This window comes from Coregonus clupeaformis, chromosome 36, assembly GCF_020615455.1.
Source record: "Coregonus clupeaformis isolate EN_2021a chromosome 36, ASM2061545v1, whole genome shotgun sequence".
NCBI classification, from domain to species: Eukaryota; Metazoa; Chordata; class Actinopteri; order Salmoniformes; family Salmonidae; genus Coregonus; species Coregonus clupeaformis.
In genome coordinates this window covers 29,582,403-29,607,133 of record NC_059227.1, presented here as the reverse complement: position 1 = coordinate 29,607,133, position 24,731 = coordinate 29,582,403, and the positions used below count along the sequence as shown (strand labels likewise).

General features: G+C 43.3%; 1 protein-coding gene across 18 annotated transcripts in view; it reads right to left on the bottom strand.

The window, feature by feature from the left end:
* The window catches only part of LOC121552070 (receptor-type tyrosine-protein phosphatase kappa), a 188,570-nt gene that overhangs the window by 67,957 nt on the left and 95,882 nt on the right, over positions 1 to 24,731 (bottom strand). For all 18 annotated transcript variants that reach the window (XM_041864742.2, XM_041864741.2, XM_041864747.2 and 15 more), the window contains one exon: positions 19,021 to 19,314. In XM_041864742.2, the coding sequence (XP_041720676.1) occupies positions 19,021 to 19,314 (294 nt within the window). The remainder of the gene's footprint in view (positions 1 to 19,020; positions 19,315 to 24,731) is intronic.

The following is a 24,731-nucleotide window of genomic DNA, read 5'->3' as shown; positions in this document are numbered from 1 at the left end:
TTGCTCAGCTTTATATATTTGTGGACAGACACACGGTGGAATGACTGTAGTTATTTCACAAGAATGAGTGATAACTCCCAGGCATGCTCCTATGGCAGGGAGAGAGAATAAAGAGCTTCCCTGCAATTTAACTATTCAAAAAGAGGCTTTCTGAGGATAACCACCTGTCATAATGGGAATCCAAAGAAGGGTCTGTATCACCAATAATACAATTTAATTTGCTCAGATATGAATGTATGTACGTGGTGAAAGTAGACAGAATAAAATCATACTTTCTTTTTGTTGGAAAAGGCAACAAGACAATCAATATTTGGATTGAAATGTTGAGATGTTTGTCTCTCGACACCTAATCAATACCAAACAATCAATTGTCTCATCATTAGAACTGCTATTCACTAGCTCCTTCCATGTCAATTGTTTGGTACAGCGTGTGAATGTGAATTATTCTAGCTGAGACAATAACATTGCATATTATTCTTTCAACAAAAGCACAAAATCATTCAATAGTGTACAGTGAGGGAAAAAAGTATTTGATCCCCTGCTGATTTTGTACGTTTGCCCACTGACAAAGAAATGATCAGTCTATAATTTTAATGGTAGGTTTATTTGAACAGTGAGAGACAGAATAACAACAAAAAAATCCAGAAAAATGCATGTCAAAAATGTTATAAATTGATTTGCATTTTAATGAGGGAAATAAGAATTTGACCCCCTCTCAATCAGAAAGATTTCTGGCTCCCAGGTGTCTTTTATACAGGTAACGAGCTGAGATTAGGAGCACACTCTTAAAGGGAGTGCTCCTAATCTCAGTTTGTTACCTGTATAAAAGACACCTGTCCACAGAAGCAATCAATCAATCAGATTCCAAACTCTCCACCATGGCCAAGACCAAAGAGCTCTCCAAGGATGTCAGGGACAAGATTGTAGACTACACAAGGCTGGAATGGGCTACAACACCATCGCCAAGCAGCTTGGTGAGAAGGTGACAACAGTTGGTGCGATTAAGAAACACAAAAGACTTGTCAATCTCCCTCGGCCTGGGGCTCCATGCAAGATCTCACCTCGTGAAGTTGCAATGATCATGAGAACGGTGAGGAATCAGCCCAGAACTACACGGGAGGATCTTGTCAATGATCTCAAGGCAGCTGGGACCATAGTCACCAAGAAAACAATTGGTAACACACTACGCCGTGAAGGACTGAAATCCTGCAGCACCCGCAAGGTCCCCCTGCTCAAGAAAGCACATATACAGGCCCGTCTGAAGTTTGCCAATGAACATCTGAATGATTCAGAGGAGAACTGGGTGAAAGTGTTGTGGTCAGATGAGACCAAAATCGAGCTATTTGGCATCAACTCAACTCGCCGTGTTTGGAGGAAGAGGAATGCTGCCTATGACCCCAAGAACACCATCCCCACCGTCAAACATGGAGGTAGAAACATTATGCTTTGGGAGTGTTTTTCACCGCATCAAACTTCACCGCATCAAAGGGACGATGGACGGGGCCATGTACCGTCAAATCTTGGGTGAGAACCTCCTTCCCTCAGTCAGGGCACTGAAAATGGGTAGTGGATGGGTATTCCAGCATGACAATGACCCAAAACACACAGCCAAGGCAACAAAGGAGTGCCTCAAGAAGAAGCACATTAAGGTCCTGGAGTGGCCTAGCCAGTCTCCAGACCTTAATCCCATAGAAAATCTGTGGAGGGAGCTGAAGGTTTGAGTTGCCAAACGTCAGCCTCGAAACCTTAATGACTTGGAGAAGATCTGCAAAGAGGAGTGGAACAAAATCCCTCCTGAGATGTGTGCAAACCTGGTGGCCAACTACAAGAAACGTCTGACCTCTGTGATTGCCAATAAGGGTTTTGCCACCAAGTACTAAGTCATGTTTTGCAGAGGGGTCAAATACTTATTTCCCTCATTAAAATGCAAATCAATGTATAACATTTTTGACAAGCGTTTTTCTGGATTTTGTTGTTGTTATTCTGTCTCTCACTGTTCAAATAAACCTACCATTAAAATTATAGACTGATCATTTCTTTGTCAGTGGGCAAACTTACAAAATCAGCAGGGGATCAAATACTTTTTTCCCTCACTGTACATACATATAAATACATATACGTATACAGTTGAAGTCGGAAGTTTACATACAGTTAGGTTGGAGTCATTAAAACTTGTTTTCCAACCACTCCACAAATGTCTTGTTAATAAACTATAGTTTTGGCAAGTCGGTTAGGATATCTACTTTGTGCATGACACAAGTAATTTTTCCAACAATTGTTTACAGACAGATGATTTCACTTATAATTCACTCTATCACAATTCCAGTGGGTCAGAAGTTTACATACACCAAGTTGACTGTGCCTTTAAACAGCTTGGAAAATTCCAGAAAATGATGTCATTGCTTTAGAAGCTTCTGATAGGCTAATTGACATAATTTGAGTCAATTGGAGGTGTACCTGTGGATGTATTTCAAGGCCTACCTTCAAACTCAGTGCCTCTTTCCTTGACATCATGGGAAAATCAAAAGAAATCAGTCAAGATCTCAGAAAATAATGTGTAGACCTCCACAAGTCTGGTTCATCCTTGGGAGCAATTTCCAAATGCCTGAAGGTACCACGTTCATCTGTACAAACAATAGTACGCAAGTATAAACACCATGGGACCACGCAGCCGTCATACCACTCAGGAAGGAGACGCGTTCTGTCTCTTAGAGATGAACGTACTTTGGTGCGAAAAGTGCAAATCAATCCCAGAACAACAGCAAAGGACCTTGTGAAGACGCTGGAGGAAACAGGTACAAAGTATCTATATCCACAGTAAAATGAGTCCTATATTGACATAACCTGAAAGGCTGCTCAGCAAGGAAGAAGCCACTGCTCCAAAACCGCCATAGAAAAGCCAGACTACGGTTTGCAACTGCACATGGGGACAAAGATCGTACTTTTTGGAGAAATGTCATCTGGTCTGATGAAACAAAAATATAATTGTTTGACCATCAAAGACCATCGTTATGTTTGAAGGAAAAAGGGGGGAGCTTGCAAGCTAAAGAACACCATCCCAACCGTGAAGCACGGGGGTGGCAGCATCATGCAGTGGTGGTGCTTTTCTGCAGGAGGGACTGCTGCACATCACAAAATAGATGGCATCATGAGGAAGGAAAATTATGTGGATATATATACAGAAAAAAAGTATTTAGTCAGCCTCCAATTGTGCAATTTCTCCCACTTAAAAAGATGAGAGAGGCCTGTAATTTTCATCATAGGTACACGTCAACTATGACAGACAAAATGAGAAGAAAAAATCCAGAAAATCACATTTTTAATGAATTTATTTGCAAATGATGGTGGAAAGTAAGTATTTGGTCAATAACAAAAGTTTCTCAATACTTTCTTATATACCCTTTGTTGGCAATGACACAGGTCAAACGTTTTCTGTAAGTCTTCACAAGGTTTTCACACACTGTTGCTGGTATTTTGGCCCATTCCTCCATGCAGATCTCCTCTAGAGCAGTGATGTTTTGGGGCTGTCGCTGGGCAACACGGACTTTCAACTCCCTCCAAAGATTTTCTATGGGGTTGAGATCTGGAGACTGGCTAGGCCACTCCAGGACCTTGAAATGCTTCTTACGAAGCCACTCCTTCGTTGCCCGGGCGGTGTGTTTGGGATCATTGTCATGCTGAAAGACCCAGCCACGTTTCATCTTCAATGCCCTTGCTGATGGAAGGAGGTTTTCACTCAAAATCTCACGATACATGGCCCCATTCATTCTTTCCTTTACACGGATCAGTCGTCCTGGTCCCTTTGCAGAAAAACAGCCCCAAAGCATGATGTTTCCACCCCCATGCTTCACAGTAGGTATGGTGTTCTTTGGATGCAACTCAGCATTCTTTGTCCTCCAAACACGACGAGTTGAGTTTTTACCTAAACGTTCTCCCAATCCTCTTCTGGATCATCCAAATGCACTCTAGCAAACTTCAGACGGGCCTGGACATGTACTGGCTTAAGCAGGGGGACACGTCTTGCACTGCAGGATTTGAGTCCCTGGCGGCGTAGTGTGTTACTGATGGTAGGCTTTGTTAATTTGGTCCCAGCTCTCTGCAGGTCATTCACTAGGTCCCCCCGTGTGGTTCTGGGATTTTGTGATCATTTTTGACCCCACGGGGTGAGATCTTGCGTGGAGCCCCAGATCGAGGGAGATTATCAGTGGTCTTGTATGTCTTCCATTTCCTAATAATTGCTCCCACAGTTGATTTCTTCAAACCAAGCTGCTTACCTATTGCAGATTCAGTCTTCCCAGCCTGGTGCAGGTCTACAATTTTGTTTCTGGTGTCCTTTGACAGCTCTTTGGTCTTGGCCATAGTGGAGTTTGGAGTGTGACTGTTTGAGGTTGTGGACGTGTACCTATGATGAAAATTACAGGCCTCTCTCATCTTTTTAAGTGGGAGAACTTGCACAATTGGTGGCTGACTAAATACTTTTCCCCCCCACTGTATACACATCACAAAGACCTGACCTCAATCCTATAGAACATTTGTGGGCAGAACAGAAAAAGCGTGTGCGAGCAAGGAGGCCTACAATCCTGACTCAGTTACACCAGCTCTGTCAGGAGGAATGGGCCAAAATTCACCCAACTTATTGTGGGAAGCTTGTGGAAGGCTACCCGCAACGTTTGACCCAAGTTAAACAATTTAATGGCAATGCTACCAAATACTAATTGAGTGTATGTAAACTTCTGACCCACTGGGAATGTGATGAAAGAAATAAAAGCTGAAATAAATCATTCTCTCTACTATTATTCTGACATTTCACATTCTTAAAATAAAGTGGTAATCCTAACTGACCAAAGACAGGGAATTTTTACTAGGATTAAATGTCAGGAATTGTGAAAAACTGAGTTTAAATGTATTTGGCTAAGGTGTATGTAAACTTCCGACTTCAACTTTATGTGTGTATGTATATGTATATATATATATATATATATGTGTGTGGATGTATGTATGTATGTTGTGTGTGTGTGTGTGTGTGTGTGTGTGTGTGTGTGTGTGTGTGTGTGTGTGTGTGTGTATGTATGTATATATATATATATATACAGTGGGGAGAACAAGTATTTGATACACTGCCGATTTTGCAGGTTTTCCTACTTACAAAGCATGTAGAGGTCTGTAATTTTTATCATAGGTACACTTCAACTGTGAGAGACGGAATCTAAAACAGAAATCCAGAAAATCACATTGTATGATTTTTAAGTAATTAATTTGCATTTTATTGCATGACATAAGTATTTGATCACCTACCAACCAGTAAGAATTCCAGCTCTCACAGACCTGTTAGTTTTTCTTTAAGAAGCCCTCCTGTTCTCCACTCATTACCTGTATTAACTGCACCTGTTTGAACTCGTTACCTGTATAAAAGACACCTGTCCACAGACTCAATCAAACAGACTCCAACCTCTCCACAATGGCCAAGACCAGAGAGCTGTGTAAGGACATCAGAGATAAAATTGTAGACCTAGTCATAGTAGTTTTAATGACTCCAACCTAGGTGTATGTAAACTTCTGACTTCAACTGTACATCCTTTTTAAAAATAGATTTCCCTTTATTACTTTCCAACCCCACCACCCCTTCCCTAATTAGAGTAAACTAGTGAACAACAATGCTTAGGCCTCTACTTCCAGCTTATACATACTATATACATTTTATGGACACAGTCAATTCTACAATAATTATATTTTGTTTGTTTTTACTCCTGAACTTCCTCTACCCTCAACCTCCGATCATTTTCATGATGTCCATCCGGTTTGCTTCTATATGCCATATCTTTCTAACTGTGCTCTTTCACAAAAGCTCTCAACCTATAACCTATATACTTATTATGGACACAGTATGCTTTACATTAGTTATCTTGTTGTTATTAGTTGTCGTTAGTTGTTATTAGTCCCATCTTTCAACTCCATTCAACATTTTTCATCTATCTCTTAACACCATCCATATTGGATTTCTATTTGCTATATATTTTTCAACTGTACTGTGATGTTTTAGAAAAGTTCTGAACCCTTCTATTCTCATTGTTTCTACAGATTGTAAAATGAAAATAAACATTTTTGCTAAAAGTATTATTATATTATTGATCGATTGACTATGACTTTTCAGATCACCCAGTAGTGCTATCTGCAGGGTTAGCTCCAGGTAAATATTGCAATCCTTCAGCCATTCCTGGACCTGTGTCCAAAAACAAGCTACAAATGGACAGTACCAAAACAAATGATCTAATGATTTTGTCTCTTCGCAGCAAAATCTGCAGAGCTGGGAAGATTGTATCCCCCTTATAAATAACATTCCATTGGTAGCAAGAATGTTGTATAATAATTTAAATTGAAAAATTCAAAGTTTTGAATCCGGCGTCGTTTTGCGTATCAGTTCATAAACACTGCCATGAAATCGGTACGTCAAAAATCTCTTCCCAACTATTTTGCAATCTATATGGGACGGCTGTCAATCCTTTGGTCCTTAAATTAAACTAGTATACTTTTTTATTGATCACAATTTTCTTTAACCAATTATGTTCTTTAATGCAGGGCCGACAGACAAGTTCCTTACTTTTTCCCCCTTCCACTTTCCTCTTCCATTTTGCGGTAATGCTGCAATTATTTGGTTGTAATTTTGGGTAGAGCAGACATCTCCATATGTTTTTGTTAGCTGCATGTGCGACATAACTCCACCAGTCCTACCTATGATATAATTTACGAAGATTATACCTTAAAAAAAATATTTTTATATATATATAATGTTTTTTTATCAATTAGCATATTTGAGTTTAACCACAATATAAGGATGGACTTGTTTTTATGCCGGGCCTGAGTTATGTACAGTGAGGGAAAAAAGTATTTGATCCCCTGCTGATTTTGTAAGTTTGCCCACTGACAAAGAAATGATCAGTCTATAATTTTAATGGTAGGTTTATTTGAACAGTGAGAGACAGAATAACAACAAAAAAATCCAGAAAAAACGCATGTCAAAAATGTTATAAATTGATTTGCATTTTAATGAGGGAAATAAGTATTTGACCCCTCTGCAAAACATGATTTATTACTTGGTGGCAAAACCCTTGTTGGCAATCACAGAGGTCAGACGTTTCTTGTAGTTGGCCACCAGGTTTGCACACATCTCAGGAGGGATTTTGTCCCACTCCTCTTTGCAGATCTTCTCCAAGACATTAAGGTTTCGAGGCTGACGTTTGGCAACTCGAACCTTCAGCTCCCTCCACAGATTTTCTATGGGATTAAGGTCTGGAGACTGGCTAGGCCACTCCAGGACCTTAATGTGCTTCTTCTTGAGGCACTCCTTTGTTGCCTTGGCCGTGTGTTTTGGGTCATTGTCATGCTGGAATACCCATCCACAACCCATTTTCAATGCCCTGGCTGAGGGAAGGAGGTTCTCACCCAAGATTTGACGGTATATGGCCCCGTCCATCGTTCCTTTGATGCAGTGATGTTGTCCTGTCCCCTTAGCAGAAAAACATCCCCAAAGCATAATGTTTCCACCTCCATGTTTGACGGTGGGGATGGTGTTCTTGGGGTCATAGGCAGCATTCCTCCTCCTCCAAACACGGCGAGTTGAGTTCATGCCAAAGAGCTCTATTTTGGTCTCATCTGACCACAACACTTTCACCCAGTTCTCCTCTGAATCATTCAGATGTTCATTGGCAAACTTCAGACGGACATGTATATGTGCTTTCTTGAGCAGGGAAACCTTGCGGGCGCTGCAGGATTTCAGTCCTTCATGGCGTAATGTGTTACCAATTGTTTTCTTGGTGACTATGGTCCCAGCTGCCTTGAGATCATTGACAAGATCCTCCCGTGTAGTTCTGGGCTGATTCCTCACCGTTCTCATGATCATTGCAACTCCACGAGGTGAGATCTTGCATGGAGCCCCAGGCCGAGGGAGATTGACAGTTATTTTGTGTTTCTTCCATTTGTGAATAATCGCACCAACTGTTGTAACCTTCTCATCAAGCTGCTTGGCGATGGTCTTGTAGCCCATTCCAGCCTTGTGTAGGTCTACAATCTTGTCCCTGACATCCTTGGAGAGCTCTTTGGTCTTGGCCATGGTGGAGAGTTTGTAATCTGATTGATTGATTGATTGCTTCTGTGAACAGGTGTCTTTTATACAGGTAACAAACTGAGATTAGCAGCACTCCCTTTAAGAGTGTGCTCCTAATCTCAGCTCGTTACCTGTATAAAAGACACCTGGGGGCCAGAAATCTTTCTGATTGAGAGGGGGTCAAATACTTATTTCCCTCATTAAAATGCAAATCAATTTATAACATTTTTGACATGCGTTTTTCTGGATTTTTTTGTTGTTATTCTGTCTCTCACTGTTCAAATAAACCTACCATTAAAATTATAGACTGATAATTTCTTTGTCAGTGTGCAAACGTACAAAATCAGCAGGGGATCAAATACTTTTTTCCCTCACTGTATGGTATGAAATATTAGATGTAACACACAGGGAGGGAACTCTATTTACCACCCATGCGAAGCATTAAATAATACATCAGAGTCCATGCTTCAGCAGTCCGGTGTGGATTGTCAAAATGTCTGAACAACATTCCTTATGATTCATCTTCCACCCGCTCAGCCTCCCATTTCTTTGACTCCCATGTTGGGGTGGAAAGAGTAATGCCATGCCTATCACGGGAGACTCTCTGGAAGCGCCTGAGGTAAGGAAAGTCATCTACCAACTCCCTGTCCCTTGCCATTCATTGCTTGACAGTCATTTATCAAACTAATTTGGCAGTTGGAATGCATTTCCTCTCCCAAAAATATCATATTCCAGTAGGGAGTCATACCAATACATGCTGTACTCCAACACATACTCTAGAGTATGATCCCAAATGTGACTGCTACCACTAGGACAACGACCAACTATTATTAATATTACTACAGTACAACGACTAATATGTTTTGATCATTCCACACACAGTGGGTCTCACTGTTTCTCTCTCTCACATTCTGATACTGTATCATTGTGTACATTTATTACATAAATATCCCAATCTCAGCTTCCAGTGCCTTTTAGAACTTCTGGGTATTCTGGGAGGATGATACAGTGTGAAAGCTTCCCCTGGCCCACGGATGACCCCACCACCAGTGGTGTCAGTCTCACTACAGGCAGAGTCAGGGGCAACAGATAAGCTAATGTTATAGGGATTAATCCTTATAGAAGCACTAGTCCCTCTGAGGTAGAGCAGTAGTAACATGTACAGCTGTGGGTGTGTATGTGTGTGGTTATTTTCAAAAGGTGGAGAGTACAGACTGAGTACCTAAATCAATAGTATTAATCCCAGTGTACTCCAGGGTGTTAATAACATCAATGGGGGCCATAATCACCATGACCGTTTTCCAGGAACAATCATCCACACGGCAAAACAAACTAATCTCTATTGCTTTAAGGGTCTTTGAAATGAATGCAGAACTCGAATAATCATTGCCAGATAAAATTAGATCCCTTAATAGTATTTGTGGCTGCAGGGCCCCAACAAAATCAATATCTAAGACTGTGCATTGATAATGTGTGGAAAGTCAATGTTCATATGGGGGTGGAGGCTTGTGTGTTTGCACCTGAGAGGAAATAACCCTAACTGCATCACTAAACACGGCCATTGTGGTGAGAATGTTTGTTGTGAGACTCCTAATTGCCGTTCCATTCGGTTTTCAGCAAATAGATGCTGACAATTAGCGAAAGCATACACCAAATCGAACACCTTGGCAACACATTAGCGAAAAGTGAAAAATTCCTGAATGAATGCGTTCATTTCAGCTCCACAGGCCAGCTTGAACTGCTGACCTCGGCTCTACTTAGGCTGTTATTGGCTCTACTGTTCATCTGAAGGGCTGCCGATGACTTCATTGAAATTGCCTCAATAAAATGCCTGCCACTGCAAACGTCAGCCCAGAGAGGTCATTTAGTACACTTTTTTTTCTGTGTAATCAGCAATATGATGGTCAGCCACTCGTGGTCCTCTATTACCTTTACTAATTGGAATGGTGTCTTGCCACGGGCGTGACGTCCCGACTATCAGACTGACTGAGGTCCTTGGAGAAAACACTGGAGGAGTGGTGTTGAAACACCTCCATCCCAATACGCTTCAAAGTTAAGGGTGATATTACTGAAGCCCATGACTCATCTATCTGGAGGAGTGAGGCTAATGTAAATGGCTGAGGACCAAGCAGTGCGCTAGCTGGTGTTGCTGCAGATACATTTGCTTTTTGAACTGGCTTCAAGAGATTATACTAGCATGTGATGCTCTGAAAACACAACTTGTTCAGACATGTAGAACCATTAACTTAGCCTAAAATTAGCCGGAAATCTAATTAACATAATAATAAAAATCCCCATCAAAATCTGTCTGTTTAAGCTAGAGATGGGCTGCATGGGCTGCATCTCAATCCACCGCATGTGCCAATATCGCCCATCCACATCTGTGGTAAAAGGTGGCAGAGCTAGAGACGTGTTTGTCAGACCATGAGACATCCCGAAAATTGGTCTTCTCACAAAAACATCTGTAGCATCCGAACGGTATGATGACCAATCTATTGAAAGATGAGACTCTCACGAACAAGATGGCGTTCTCCATTCTTTTTGGACTACAGTGGGGGAAAAAAGTATTTAGTCAGCCACCAATTGTGCAAGTTCTCCCACTTAAAAATATGAGAGAGGCCTGTAATTTTCATCATAGGTACACGTCAACTATGACAGACAAAATGAGAGTTTTTTTCTCAGAAAATCGCATTGTAGGATTTTTAATGAATTTATTTGCAAATGATGGTGGAAAATAAGTATTTGGTCAATAACAAAAGTTTCTCAATACTTTGTTTTATACCCTTTGTTGGCAATGACACAGGTCAAACGTTTTCTGTAAGTCTTCACAAGGTTTTCACACAGTGTTGCTGGTATTTTGGCCCATTCCTCCATGCAGATCTCCTCTAGAGCAGTGATGTTTTGGGGCTGTCACTGGGCAACACGGACTTTCAACTCCCTCCAAAGATTTTCTATGGGGTTGAGATCTGGAGACTGGCTAGGCCACTCCAGGACCTTGAAATGGTTCTTACGAAGCTACTCCTTCGTTGCCTGGGTGGTGTGTTTGGGATCATTGTCATGCTGAAAGACCCAGCCACGTTTCATCTTCAATGCCCTTGCTGATGGAAGGAGGTTTTCACTCAAAATCTCACGATACATGGCCCCATTCATTCTTTCCTTTACACGGATCAGTCGTCCTGGTCCCTTTGCAGAAAAACAGCCCCAAAGCATGATGTTTCCACCCCCATGCTTCACAGTAGGTATGGTGTTCTTTGGATGCAACTCAGCATTCTTTGTCCTCCAAACACGACAAGTTGAGTTTTTACCAAAAAGTTATATTTTGGTTTCATCTGACCATATGACATTCTCCCAATCCTCTTCTGGATCATCCAAATGCACTCTAGCAAACTTCAGACGGGCCTGGACATGTACTGGCTTAAGCAGGGGGATATGTCTCGCACTGCAGGATTTGAGTCCCTGGCGGCGTAGTGTGTTACTGATGGTAGGCTTTGTTATTTTGGTCCCAGCTCTCTGCAGGTCATTCACTAGGTCCCCCCGTGTGGTTCTGGGATTTTTTCTCACCGTTCTTGTGATCATTTTGACCCCACGGGGTGATATCTTGCGTGGAGCCCCAGATCGAGGGAGATTATCAGTGGTCTTGTGTGTCTTCCATTTCCTAATAATTGCTCCCACAGTCGATTTCTTCAAACCAAGCTGCTTACCTATTGCAGATTCAGTCTTCCCAGCCTGGTGCAGGTCTACAATTTTGTTTCTGGTGTCCTTTGACAGCTCTTTGGTCTTGGTCATAGTGGAGTTTGGAGTGTGACTGTTTGAGGTTGTGGACAGGTGTATTTTATACTGATAACAAGTTCAAACAGGTGCCATTAATACAGGTAACGAGTGGAGGACAGAGGAGCCTCTTAAATAAGAAGTTACAGGTCTGTGAGAGCCAGAAATCTTGCTTGTTTGTAGGTGACCAAATACTTATTTTCCACCATAATTTGCAAATAAATTCATAAAAAATCCTACAATGTGATTTTCTGGATTTTTTTTTCTCATTTTGTCTGTCATAGTTGACGTGTACCTATGATGAAAATTACAGGCCTCTCTCATCTTTTTAAGTGGTAGAACTTGCACAATTGGTGGCTGACTAAATACTTTTCCCCCCCACTGTACTAAGTCATGTTTTGCAGAGGGGTCAAATACTTATTTCCCTCATTAAAATGCAAATCAATGTATAACATTTTTGACATGCGTTTTTCTGGATTTTGTTGTAGTAGTGAATATGTTATTCAATGCGTTTCTATTGGCTAATAGCAGTAATGCCAAATTCAATGTTCCATTCAAAAATATATATATATTTTTTTTATACCTTAAGGGGTATTAAAATTGAAAATCAAATAGAAATGATCCTTGGTATGACCATCTTAAAACAATTCCATATGTTAGTTTAGAACCCCCCCCGCGTTTTTAGGGTGGCTGAGTGCAAGTACAAATGCATGAATACAGGCGAATCAAAGCCGTATGGTGCATTAGCGTACTAAGAGCATTAATTTCCCCTGCCTGTCATGCAGGAAACTGTTCTAGTGCAAGTGTCAACTTAAAAACGATACTACTTCCTCTACACTCAATACGGTGTTTCCTGTTTTAATTTAAAAGGCGACAACATTTCGACACTCTCCGGTGAAACCTCCACAGGGCATTTGAAACCGAGTGGTCTGTTCATTTCATTATAGACTATCTAATTTCCAGCTTAGGAGTTTTTTGAGCAGGCAGTGGTATGGAAACCACATTAGGTCCTTGGAGCATAGAGTGAGGTGGACTGCTGAAACTGTCCTTTCAATAAGAAACTGGTCCAATGAAGCCTCTGCTCACTCTACCAATCATGGGACACATTGAGTAACCTAAACTTCATAGCTCAACATGAGCTTATGATGATGAGTTATATCTTATACTTCAAATCTCCAGTTGAATGTATTCTTTAAAGTCCCAATGCAGCCATTTTTATAGCAATATCAAATCATTTCTGGGTAACAATTAAGTACCTTACTGTAATAGTTCTCCATTAAAATTATCAAAAAGAAACAGAAATAGCTTTTTAGCAAAAAACTTCAGAGCAATAATTTTGCTAGGATTGTCTGGGAGTGGTCTTTAATGTGGGGAGGGGAAAACAAAAAAAATTGCGGTTATTGGCAGAGAGGTTTGGAACTATCTTTGTTTTTGGTCTATTAACTTACTTACCGCTTGGTGATGTCACCAGGCAAGCCGAAACTCCACTTTTCTCTTCTTGGCAGTGCTTATGGCAGGAAAACGGGGGACTTGCAGGTTAGTTTATGTGGTCTCAGGCAGTCAGGGGGAATTAAGTACAGGTGGGAACCATGGTGATGCATGACATCTGTTTAATGTGCTGGGACACATGACAACATGGTATGAATGCCACCCCCATAAAATCAACCAGACACTAATGGACCTACCCATTTTCACACTGCTACAATACAATTACACATAATGGTGGGGAAAGAGAAATATCTGGAACGTGAAGTCTATACAGCAATAGATGGTGGCAGGAACACGCACCAGCACTTATTAGCTTTCACTTCACAGCGAAAATTATCAATACGTTATTTTGCTGAAATGGCTTGACATTTTAAAGAAATAAATCACATGGGGAGCATGCAAAAAAATATAAATACAAATACAAACGCAAACTCTCTGGAGAGAGGATTGCCTTGAGCATTTTCATAATGCGTTCGCTCACCCTGCAAATCAGGAAACGTAAGATTGACTGTGGGCCACCCCGCCTCTCTGCTACCCAGGAACCCATGTCATTTTCATTGTCCTTTTTTCCCTTATCATAATAGTAACGCACTGCGAGTGAAAATAAACTGAAGTTCACAGAAAAAGGTTAAACAATGCGACAGGAAGTTGATTTTATTTTTGTAGGCGAAGATGTACATAATACATCGCAGGGGCACCGTTTGCCATTCTTGGCCTGCACTTGCTCACTGCACCCATTCCGGGATTGGGAGGACGATGCTCAGATGCTTAATATTTGTGCTTCAGATAGAAAACAGGATGTCCTGCTTCCTCTGTCCCCTGTCACGTAAGATACACACTATTCGATTGTCACCCATGATGTTACTTTTGCACAACATCCCTAATGACGTCTTCCAATCATTCAACTTGATTCCAGGTACTAGCTGGAAAACATGAAGCTGAAATGATGCGTTACTATGACATTAAAATCGTATTTAAATTCAACTATTAATCTCAAAGGAATCTTAGGGGTCTAATATAAAAGCCTCTATGGCATACATATAGGACATAATAAAAATACCTGAGCGATATATCCTGTTTGTATATATTAGACTAAGATTTGAATTTAGGCTTGCCTCTTTAAGCCCAGTAATCAAAATGTGTCTGCTGTGACCACACAGACGTTTGGTGCCTACATCTCTCAAATGTACTATCTAGTCACCGAGGATGCCTTTTGCTGTGGATATCAGGGTCTGACTACCAAAATATTGAAATAATTTTTCAAACTAATCCCACCTTTTTTGCAAGGTGGGAGAGTGCAGTGAGATTTAGGAAAAACTAAGGTGAAAAGGAAGATATTATATAAAAGCTTACTGTATTACCGTAAACATACAGTATAATACAATCCTGCCAATTCCATGGGCAGAGCATAATTCACTTGGTCAAGGAGAAGATGATTACATGATTGGCTATGATGGATGAAAGCAGGAAAGTATTCAGACCCCTTGACTTTTTCCACACTTTGTTACGTTACAGCCTTATTCTGAAATTGCCGAAATTATTTTTTTCCCCTCATCAATCTACACACAATACCCCATAATGACAAAGCGAAAACAAGTTTTTAGAAATTTTTGCAAATGTATTAAAAAATAAAAAACAGAAATACCTTATTTACATACAGAGGGAAAAAAGTATTTGATCCCCAGCTGATTTTGTACGTTTGCCCACTGACAAAGACATGATCAGTCTATCATTTTAATGGTAGGTTTATTTGAACAGTGAGAGACAGAATAACAACAACAAAATCCAGAAAAACGCATGTCAAAAATGTTATACATTGATTTGCATTTTAATGAGGGAAATAAGTAGTTGACCCCTCTGCAAAACATGACTTAGTACAGTGGGGGGAAAAAAGTATTTAGTCAGCCACCAATTGTGCAAGTTCTCCCACTTAAAAAGATGAGAGAGGCCTGTACTTTTCATCATAGGTACACGTCAACTATGACAGACAAATTGAGGAAAAAAAATCCAGAAAATCACATTGTAGGATTTTTAATGAATTTATTTGCAAATTATGGTGGAAAATAAGTATGATGAAAATTACAGGCCTCTCTCATCTTTTTAAGTGGGAGAACTTGCACAATTGGTGGCTGACTAAATACTTTTTTTCCCCACTGTACTTCGTGGCAAAACCCTTGTTGGCAATCACAGAGGTCAGACGTTTCTTGTAGTTGGCCACCAGGTTTGCACACATCTCAGGAGGGATTTTGTCCCACTCCTCTTTGCAGATCTTCTCCAAGTCATTAAGGTTTCGAGGCTGACGTTTGGCAACTTGAACTTTCAGCTCCCTCCACAGATTTTCTATGGGATTAAGGTCTGGAGACTGGCTAGGCCACTCCAGGACCTTAATGTGCTTCTTCTTGAGCCACTCCTTTGTTGCCTTGGCTGTGTGTTTTGGGTCATTGTCATGCTGGAATACCCATCCACGACCGATTTTCAATGCCCTGGCTGAGGGAAGGAGGTTCTCACCCAAGATTTGACGGTACATGGCCCCGTCCATCGTCCCTTTGTTGTGGTGAAGTTGTCCTGTCCCCTTAGCAGAAAAACACCCCCAAAGCATAATGTTTCCACCTCCATGTTTGATGGAGGGGATGGTGTTCTTGGGGTCATAGGCAGCATTCCTCCTCCTCCAAACACGACGAGTTGAGTTGATGCCAAAGAGCTCCATTTTGGTCTCATCTGACCACAACACTTTCACCCAGTTATCCTCTGAATCATTCAGATGTTCATTGGCAAACTTCAGACGGCCCTGTATATGTGCTTTCTTGAGCAGGGGTACCTTGTGGGCGCTGCAGGATTTCAGTCCTTCACGGCGTAGTGTGTTACCAATTGTTTTCTTGGTGACTATGGTCCCAGCTGCCTTGAGATCATTGACAAGATACTCCTGTGTAGTTCTGGGCTGATTCCTCACCGTTGTCATGATCATTGCAACTCCACGAGGTGAGATCTTGCATGGAGCCCCAGGCCGAGGGAGATTGACAGTTTTTTATGTGTTTCTTCCATTTGTGAATAATCGCACCAACTGTTGTCACCTTCTCACCAAGCTGCTTGGCGATGGTCTTGTAGCCCATTCCAGCCTTGTGTAGGTCTACAATCTTGTCCCTGACATCCTTGGAGAGCTCTTTGGTCTTGGCCATGGTGGAGAGTTTGGAATCTGATTGATTGATTGCTTTTGTGGACAAGTGTCTTTTATACAGGTAACAAACTGAGATTAGGAGCACTCCCTTTAAGAGTGTGCTCCTAATCTCAGCTCGTTACCTGTATAAAAGACACCTGGGAGCCAGAAATCTTTCTGATTGAGAGGGGGTCAAATACTTATTTCCCTCATTAAAATGCAAATCAATTTATAACATTTTTGACATGCGTTTTTCTGGTTTTTTTTGTTGTTATTCTGTCTCTCACTGTTCAAATAAACCTACCATTAAAATTATAGACTGATCATTTCTTTGTCAGTGGGCAAACGTACAAAATCAGCAGGGGATCAAATACTTTTTTCCCTCACTGTAAGTATTCAGACTCTTTGCTATGAGACTCGAAATTGAGCTCAGGTGCATCCTGTTTCCATTGATCATCCTTGAGATGTTTCAACAACTTGATTGGAGTCCACCTGTGGTAAATTCAATTGATTGGACATGATTTGGAAAGGCACACACCTGTCTATATAAGGTCCAACATTTGGCAGTGTATGTCAGAGAAAAAACCAAGCCATGAGGTCGAAGAAATTGTCCGTAGAGCTCCGTGACAGGATTGAGTCGAGGCACAGATCTAGGGAAGGGTACCAAAACATTTCTGCAGCATTGAAGGTCCCCAAGAACACAGTGGCATCCATCATTCTTAAATGGAAGAAATTTGGAACCACCAAGACTCTTCCTAGAGATGGCTGCTCAGCCAAACTGAGAAATCGGAGGAGAACGGCCTTGGTCAGAGAGGTGACCAAGAACCCGATGGTCACTCTGACAGAGCTCCAGAGTTCCTCTGTGGAGATGGGAGAACCTTCCAGAAGGACAACCATCTCTGCAGTATTCCACCAATCAGGCCTTTATGGTAGAGTGGCCAGACGGAAGCCACTCCTCAGTAAAAGGCACATGACAGACCGCTTGGAGTTTGCCAAAAGGTACCTAAAGGACTCATGATTATCTGGTCTGATGAAACCAAGATTGAACTCTTTGGCCTGAATGCCAAGCGTCACGTCTGGAGGAAACCTGGCACCATCCCTACAGTGAAGCATGGCGGTGGCAGCATCATGCTGTGGGGATGTTTTTCAGTGGCAGGGACTGGGAGACTAGTCAGGATCGAGGGAAAGATGAAAGGAGCAAAGTACAGAGAGATCCTTGATGAAAATCTGCTCCAGAGCGCTCAGGACCTCAGACTGGGGCGAAGGTTCACCTTCCAACAGGACAACGACCCTAAGCACACAGCCAAGACAACGCAGGAGTGGCATTGGGACAAGTCTCTGAATGTCCTTGAGTGGCTCAGCCAGAGCCCAGACTTGAACCCGATCAAACATCTCTGGAGAGAGCTGAAAATAGCTGTGCAGCGACGCTCTCCATCCAAACTGACAGAGCTTGAGAGGATCTGCAGAGAAGAATGGGAGAAACTCCCCAAATACAGGTGTGCCAAGCTTGTAGCATCAAGAAGACTCAAGGCTGTAATCGCTGCCAAAGGTGCTTCAACAAAGTACTGAGTAAAGGGTCTGAATACTTATGTAAATGCGATATTTCAGTATTTTGCTTCGTAATTATGGGGCATTGTGTGTAGATTGATGAGGGGGAAAAACTATTGAATCCATTTTAGAATAAGGCTGTAGGGTAAAAAAAATGTGGGTAAAGTCAAGGGGTCTGAATACTTTCTGAATGCACTGTACAGTAGACATCTCCTCCTAAGCAGACTACAGGGCTGTATCTGGACTATATCCCCTGAAAATATCCCTCTACGCCCTGACAGTAGCCAAGAAGAGGAAATGCAAAACTGCAGAGACTGCCCTCTGAATGTCAATCTGGGAATACAGCTGGTCTATTCACTCCTGAGCACCAGGCAGGGGAATAGATGGATAGTGTCTCAGGCTGATGGACAGGCAATGCCCAGAGTAATGAAACACTGCATACATTCCACATCATTCTTAATAACCACTTTCCATCTTCAGATTCCTTCTCCGAACACAACCGCTCCACTACGTGCTCCCCCATATAACTTCTGTATCTAGTCCCGGCCTTGTTGATATGCTGCTTAATACAGATGCCATGGCAACCCAAGCGTGTGGGTATCACGCCGCCCTGGCAGAAATGAATGAGAATACCTTTCGCAGGTTTGTCATCACGGACCCCAGGGTAAATACGGGAAAGGATTGTTCTGTAAAGCATGTTCGTTTATTTCCTTAGAACCCCCCCCTCCCCCCCACATCTGAGAGGAACTCTTGGTGAGTGAGAGCCATGACACTACCTCCACCAGAAACCTTGTTTATTTTTCCTGGCTTTTCCAATTATATTTTATAAGAAGGCCCCAGGCAATTATCTGTATGCAAATATCACAGAACAGTGAGACATGGAGAGAGGTAACAGGGAGGAAAAAATACAGAATGAAAAACAATTGCGGGAAAAGAAGGAAAAATGGAGATGGAGACTTACCGGCACACTTTGTCCTGGTGATGAGAGGTGGTCCAGGCTGGCCGGTGCCCCCCTCCCCTGGTCTGGTGAGCAGCACACGGATCTCGTACTCTGTGTCTGGGTCCAGGTGCCACAGCTTGTAGTTAGGGGAGTTGACAGCGTGGGTCTCGATCCAGCTCCCTGATGTCATGCGGTACTCCACCTCCTTCAGAATGATGGGGCCGTCCCCAAATATAGAGTTGGCATTGAGCTGGATCAGGAGGTAGGTGGGCCCCACACCCAGCAGTTGAGGGGGTGCGATAGGCCGCGGGGGTTCTGGAGGACACAGGGGGGAAACAAAGCATATGGCTTAGAATAGCATACATCTAAAGGCGTTTCAATTTCGAACATTATCTATTTTTGGCAAAAGATTTCCACATCTGTGTGTTTTATTGCAAATGATTTTTCAATAATCATTTTGGACTCTTCCTTCCAAATTGATAATCAATCTAATGAGATTTGTGTCATTGTCAGACCCCAATGAACTCATCAGCAACAAGTTCAAGTTAGAATCTTCTTATTTTTCATCCCTGAGCAAGACTATCAAACACTCTCAGAATAACCAGATAGTTCCCCTTCCAGTCAGTATGTATAGGTCTGGAGTCTGGCCCAGAGCATGCTGGACTACACCTAAATATCTTATATTGAGTGATAATTCACTTAAAATTAGCGGAGGGGTTTTCAAACCAAGCTAAATTATCTAATATCATTGACAGATAATTTTGCTTATTTTAACCTACAATAGGCTTATTAATACAAGTAATTTATCTTATTTCAAAATATTTTACCTTAAGACGATTAACCGTCAAATATTTTGAAAAATATCTTGAAATAAGATAAATCACAGGAACACCACATCATTAAAAAATTTCCCAAATCACATTTACTACATTCACCATTCTCACTGCAATGGAAGCCAATGAAACCCTCCCCTTAGAGAGTTAACTAACTAATGGAAGCGCCCTATGTAATGTCTGAATAAACATTCTGAGGGACATGAACAGCCATTGTCATGTCATTCCTTCACTGCTCTGCACGTCACGCAGGTCTCTTCTTCTCTCTCCTCTCTCCCGGTCCAGATGGCTGTCGGCCGATTAATTTGTTGCAGCTAATTCAACAGCAGTGGCAATACTCAGATATCACAGCAATATCTGAGTATGGAGACTCAGATGGAGTCTGAGTATGGAGACTGTTGTTCGGCGGTGCCGGGGGTAGCACGAAGCTAGCTAGCTAGCCGTTCTTCAAACAAGGTCAACACAGTGGCCATTGCTAGCTAGCCAACAGACACGGACACGAATTATCTGCTTAGTGTGTTAACACACTATTGGTGGTTTGTTGTGACCAAGTGTTGGCGCTAAACTGTGTGTTTTTGGATGCAAGTGTTGGTGCTAAACTGTGTGTTTTTGGATGCTAGCATGCTAGTTAGCTATGGTGTCTTAGTTAGCTAGCTGAATAAAGTGGGTTGAGTCTATTCCTTTAAACATTGAACCGCTGTGGTTCACAACAATTCTGATTTCTAAAGGTGGAAGTTGGTAGAGTTTTTGTTCGGGTGGTTCAGTGAAACAATTATAGTTGTTAGAAGTAGAAGTTTTTGGTGAGGAGGGCCCTGCTCTCTACTGTCCCAGATGTTTAGTTCATTTCATTCCGATCTCCTCTGCATTATTGTAGCCATTTGCTACAGCCTGTCAACTATGCCTCTGCCTATCCCTGTTCTCTCCTCTCTGCACAGGCTACACAAACGCCCCACACCGCGTGGCTGCTGCCTCTCTAACCTGGTGGTCCCTGCACGCACCCCACACCTGGAGTTCCAGGTCTCAGGCAGCCTCTGGAACTGCCGTTCTGCTGCCAACAAAGCTGACTTCATCCCAGCCTATGCTAATCTCCAGTCCCTCGACTTCCTGGCGCTGACGGAAACATGGATTAACACTGAAAACACTGCTACTCCTACTGCTCTCTCCTCGTCTGATCATGTGTTCTCGCATACCCCGAGAGCATCTGGTCAGAGGGGTGGTGGCACAGGAATCATCATCTCTCCCAAGTGGACATTCTCAATTTTTCCCCTAACCCATCTGTCTATCTCCTCATTTGAATTCCATGCTGTCACAGTCACTAGCCCATTTAAGCTTAATATCCTTGTCATCTATCGCCCTCCAGGTTCCCTTGGAGAGTTCATCAATGAGCTTGACGCCTTGATAAGTTCCTTTCCTGAGGATGGCTCACCCCTCACAGTTTTGGGGGATTTCAACCTCCCTATGTCCACATTTGACTCATTTCTCTCTGCCTCCTTCTTTCCACTTCTCTCCTCTTTTGACCTCACCCTCTCACCGTCCCCCTACTCACAAGGCAGGCAATACGCTTGACCTCATCTTTACTAGATGCTGCTCTTCTACTAATCTCACTGCAACTCCCCTCCATGTCTCCGACCACTACTTTGTTTCCTTTTCTCTCTCGCTCTCCTCCCACACTACTCACTCTGCCCCTACACAGATGGTAATGCGCCGCCGCAACCTTCGCTCTCTCTCTCCCACTACTCTCTCCTCTTCCATCCTATCATCTCTTCCCTCTGCTCAATCCTTCTCCCTCCAATCTCCTGATTCTGCCTCCTCAACCCTCCTCTCCTCCCTTTCTGCATCCTTTGACTCTCTGTGTCCCCTATCCTCCCGGCCGGCTCGGTCCTCCCCTCCAGCTCCGTGGCTTGATGACTCATTGCGAGCTCACAGAACAGAGCTCCGGGCAGCGGAGTGGAAATGGAAGAAAACTAAACTCCCTGCCGACCTGGCATCTTTTCACTCCCTCCTCTCTACATTTTCCTCATCTGTTTCTGCTGCTAAGGCCACTTTCTACCACTCTAAATTCCAAGCATCTGCCTCTAACCCTAGGAAGCTCTTTGCCACATTTTCCTCCCTCCTGAATCCTCCCCCCGCCCCCCTCCTCTCTCTCTGTGGATGACTTCGTCAACCACTTTGAAAAGAAGGTTGACGACATTCGATCCTCGTTTGTTAAGTCTAATGACACTGCTGGTCCTACTCACACTGCCCTACCCTATGCTTTGACTTCTTTCTCCCCTCTCTCTCCAGATAAAATCCTGCGACTTGTGACTGCAGGCCGCCCAACAACCTGCCCGCTTGACCCCATCCCCTCCTCTCTTCTCCAGACCATCTCCGGTGACCTTCTCCCCTACCTCACCTCGCTGATCAACTCATCCTTGACCGCTGGCCATGTCCCTTCCGTCTTCAAGAGAGCGAGAGTTGCTCCCCCTTCTCAAGAAACCAACACTCGATCCCACTGATGTCAACAACTACAGACCAGTATCCCTTCTTTCTTTTCTTTCCAAAACTATTGAGCGTGCCGTCTTTAGCCAACTCTCTTGCTATCTCTCTCAGAATGACCTTCTTGATCCAAACCAGTCAGGTTTCAGGACTGGTCATTCAACTGAGACTGCTCTTCTCTGTGTCACGGAGGCTCTCCGCACTGATAAAGCTAACTCTCTCTCCTCTGCTCTTGTCCTTCTAGACCTGTCTGCTGCCTTTGATACTGTGAACCATCAGATCCTCCTCTCCACCCTCTCCGAGCTGGGCATCTCCGGCGCGGCTCACTCCTGGATTGCGTCCTACCTGACCGGTCGCTCCTACCAAGTGGCGTGGCGAGAAGCTGTCTCCGCACCACGTGCTCTCACCACTGGTGTCCCCCAGGGCTCAGTTCTAGGCCCTCTCCTTTTCTCCCTATACACCAAGTCACTTGGCTCTGTCATATCCTCACATGGCCTCTCCTATCATTGCTACGCTGACGATACACAACTAATCTTCTCCTTTCCCCCTTCTGATAACCAGGTGGCGAATCGCATCTCTGCATGTCTGGCAGACATATCAGTATGGATGACGGATCACCACCTCAAGCTGAACCCTGGCAAGACGGAGCTGCTCTTCCTCCCGGGGAAGGACTGCCCGTTCCATGATCTCGCCATCACGGTTGACAACTCCGCTGTGTCCTCCTCCCAGAGTGCGAAGAGCCTAGGCGTGACCCTGGACAACACCCTGTCGTTCTCCGCCAACATCAAGGCGGTGACCCGCTCCTGCAGGTTCATGCTCTACAACATTCGGAGAGTACGACCCTGCCTTACACAGGAAGCGGCACAGGTCCTAATCCAGGCACTTGTCATCTCCCGTCTGGACTACTGCAACTCGCTGTTGGCTGGCCTCCCTGCCTGTGCCATTAAACCCCTACAACTCATCCAGAATGCCGCAGCCCGTCTGGTGTTCAACCTTCCCAAGTTCTCTCACGTCACCCCCTCCTCCGCACACTCCACTGGCTTCCAGTTGAAGCTCGCATCCGCTACAAGACCATGGTGCTTGCCTATGGAGCAGTGAGGGGAACGGCACCTCTGTACCTTCGGGCTCTGATCAGTCCCTACACCCAAACGAGGGCATTGCGTTCATCCACCTCTGGCCTGCTGGCTCCCCTTCCTCTGCGGAAGCATAGTTCCCGCTCAGCCCAGTCAAAACTGTTCGCTGCTCTGGCACCCCAATGGTGGAACAAGCTCCCTCACGACGCCAGGACAGCGGAGTCACTCACCACCTTCCGGAGACATTTGAAACCCCACCTCTTTAAGGAATACCTGGGATAGGATAAAGTAATCCTTCTACTCCCCCCCAAAATTGTAAAGTGGTTATCCCACTGGCTATAGGGTGAACGCACCAATTGGTGAGTCGCTCTGGATAAGAGCGTCTGCTAAATGACGTAAATGTGCCCTTGAGCAAGGCACTTAACCCTAATTGCTCCTGTAAGTCGCTCTGGATAAGAGCGTCTGCTAAATGACTAAAATGTAAATGTAAATGTAAGTCCAATCTGATAGTCACTGTACTGGTGCTAGCCCATCCCACCCATATCATCTTTATGAAGACACGTTACCATCACAAAGTCTGGTATTCAGACTTCTGCATGCAGTACCTTTTATTAAGGTCCACATGTTTACCCTCCACTTAATCATTTGTTTATTCAATACTGCGGGTGGTGCATTTATAATGGCACATTCACTGCTAATCTGAGTTGGAATCCAGTGCTTTGGTTCAGCCTGAAATTTGGATTAATTTTGGCTCGTAGGGCCCCAATCTGACGTGACCCGTGCTTTTGTCTGTTGAACCTAACAAATAGCTGCAAAAAGGCACTGTTTAGTTTTTAGCCCTGCAGGACATACAGTGGGGAGAGCAAGTATTTGATACACTGCCGATTTTGCAGGTTTTCCTACTTACAAAGCATGTAGAGGTCTGTAATTTTTATCATAGGTACACTTCAACTGTGAGAGACGGAATCTAAAACAAAAATCCAGAAAATCACATTATATGATTTTTAAGTAATTAATTTGCATTTTATTGCATGACATAAGTATTTGGTCACCTACCAACCAGTAAGAATTCCGGCTCTCATAGACCTGTTAGTTTTTCTTTAAGAAGCCCTCCTGTTCTCCACTCATTACCTGTATTAACTACACCTGTTTGAACTCGTTACCTGTATAAAAGACACCTGTCCACACACTCAATCAAACAGACTCCAACCTCTCCACAATGGCCAAGACCAGAGAGCTGTGTAAGGACATCAGGGATAAAATTGTAGACCTGCACAAGGCTGGGATGGGCTACAGGACAATAGGCAAGCAGCTTGGTGAGAAGGCAACAACTGTTGGTGCAATTATTAAG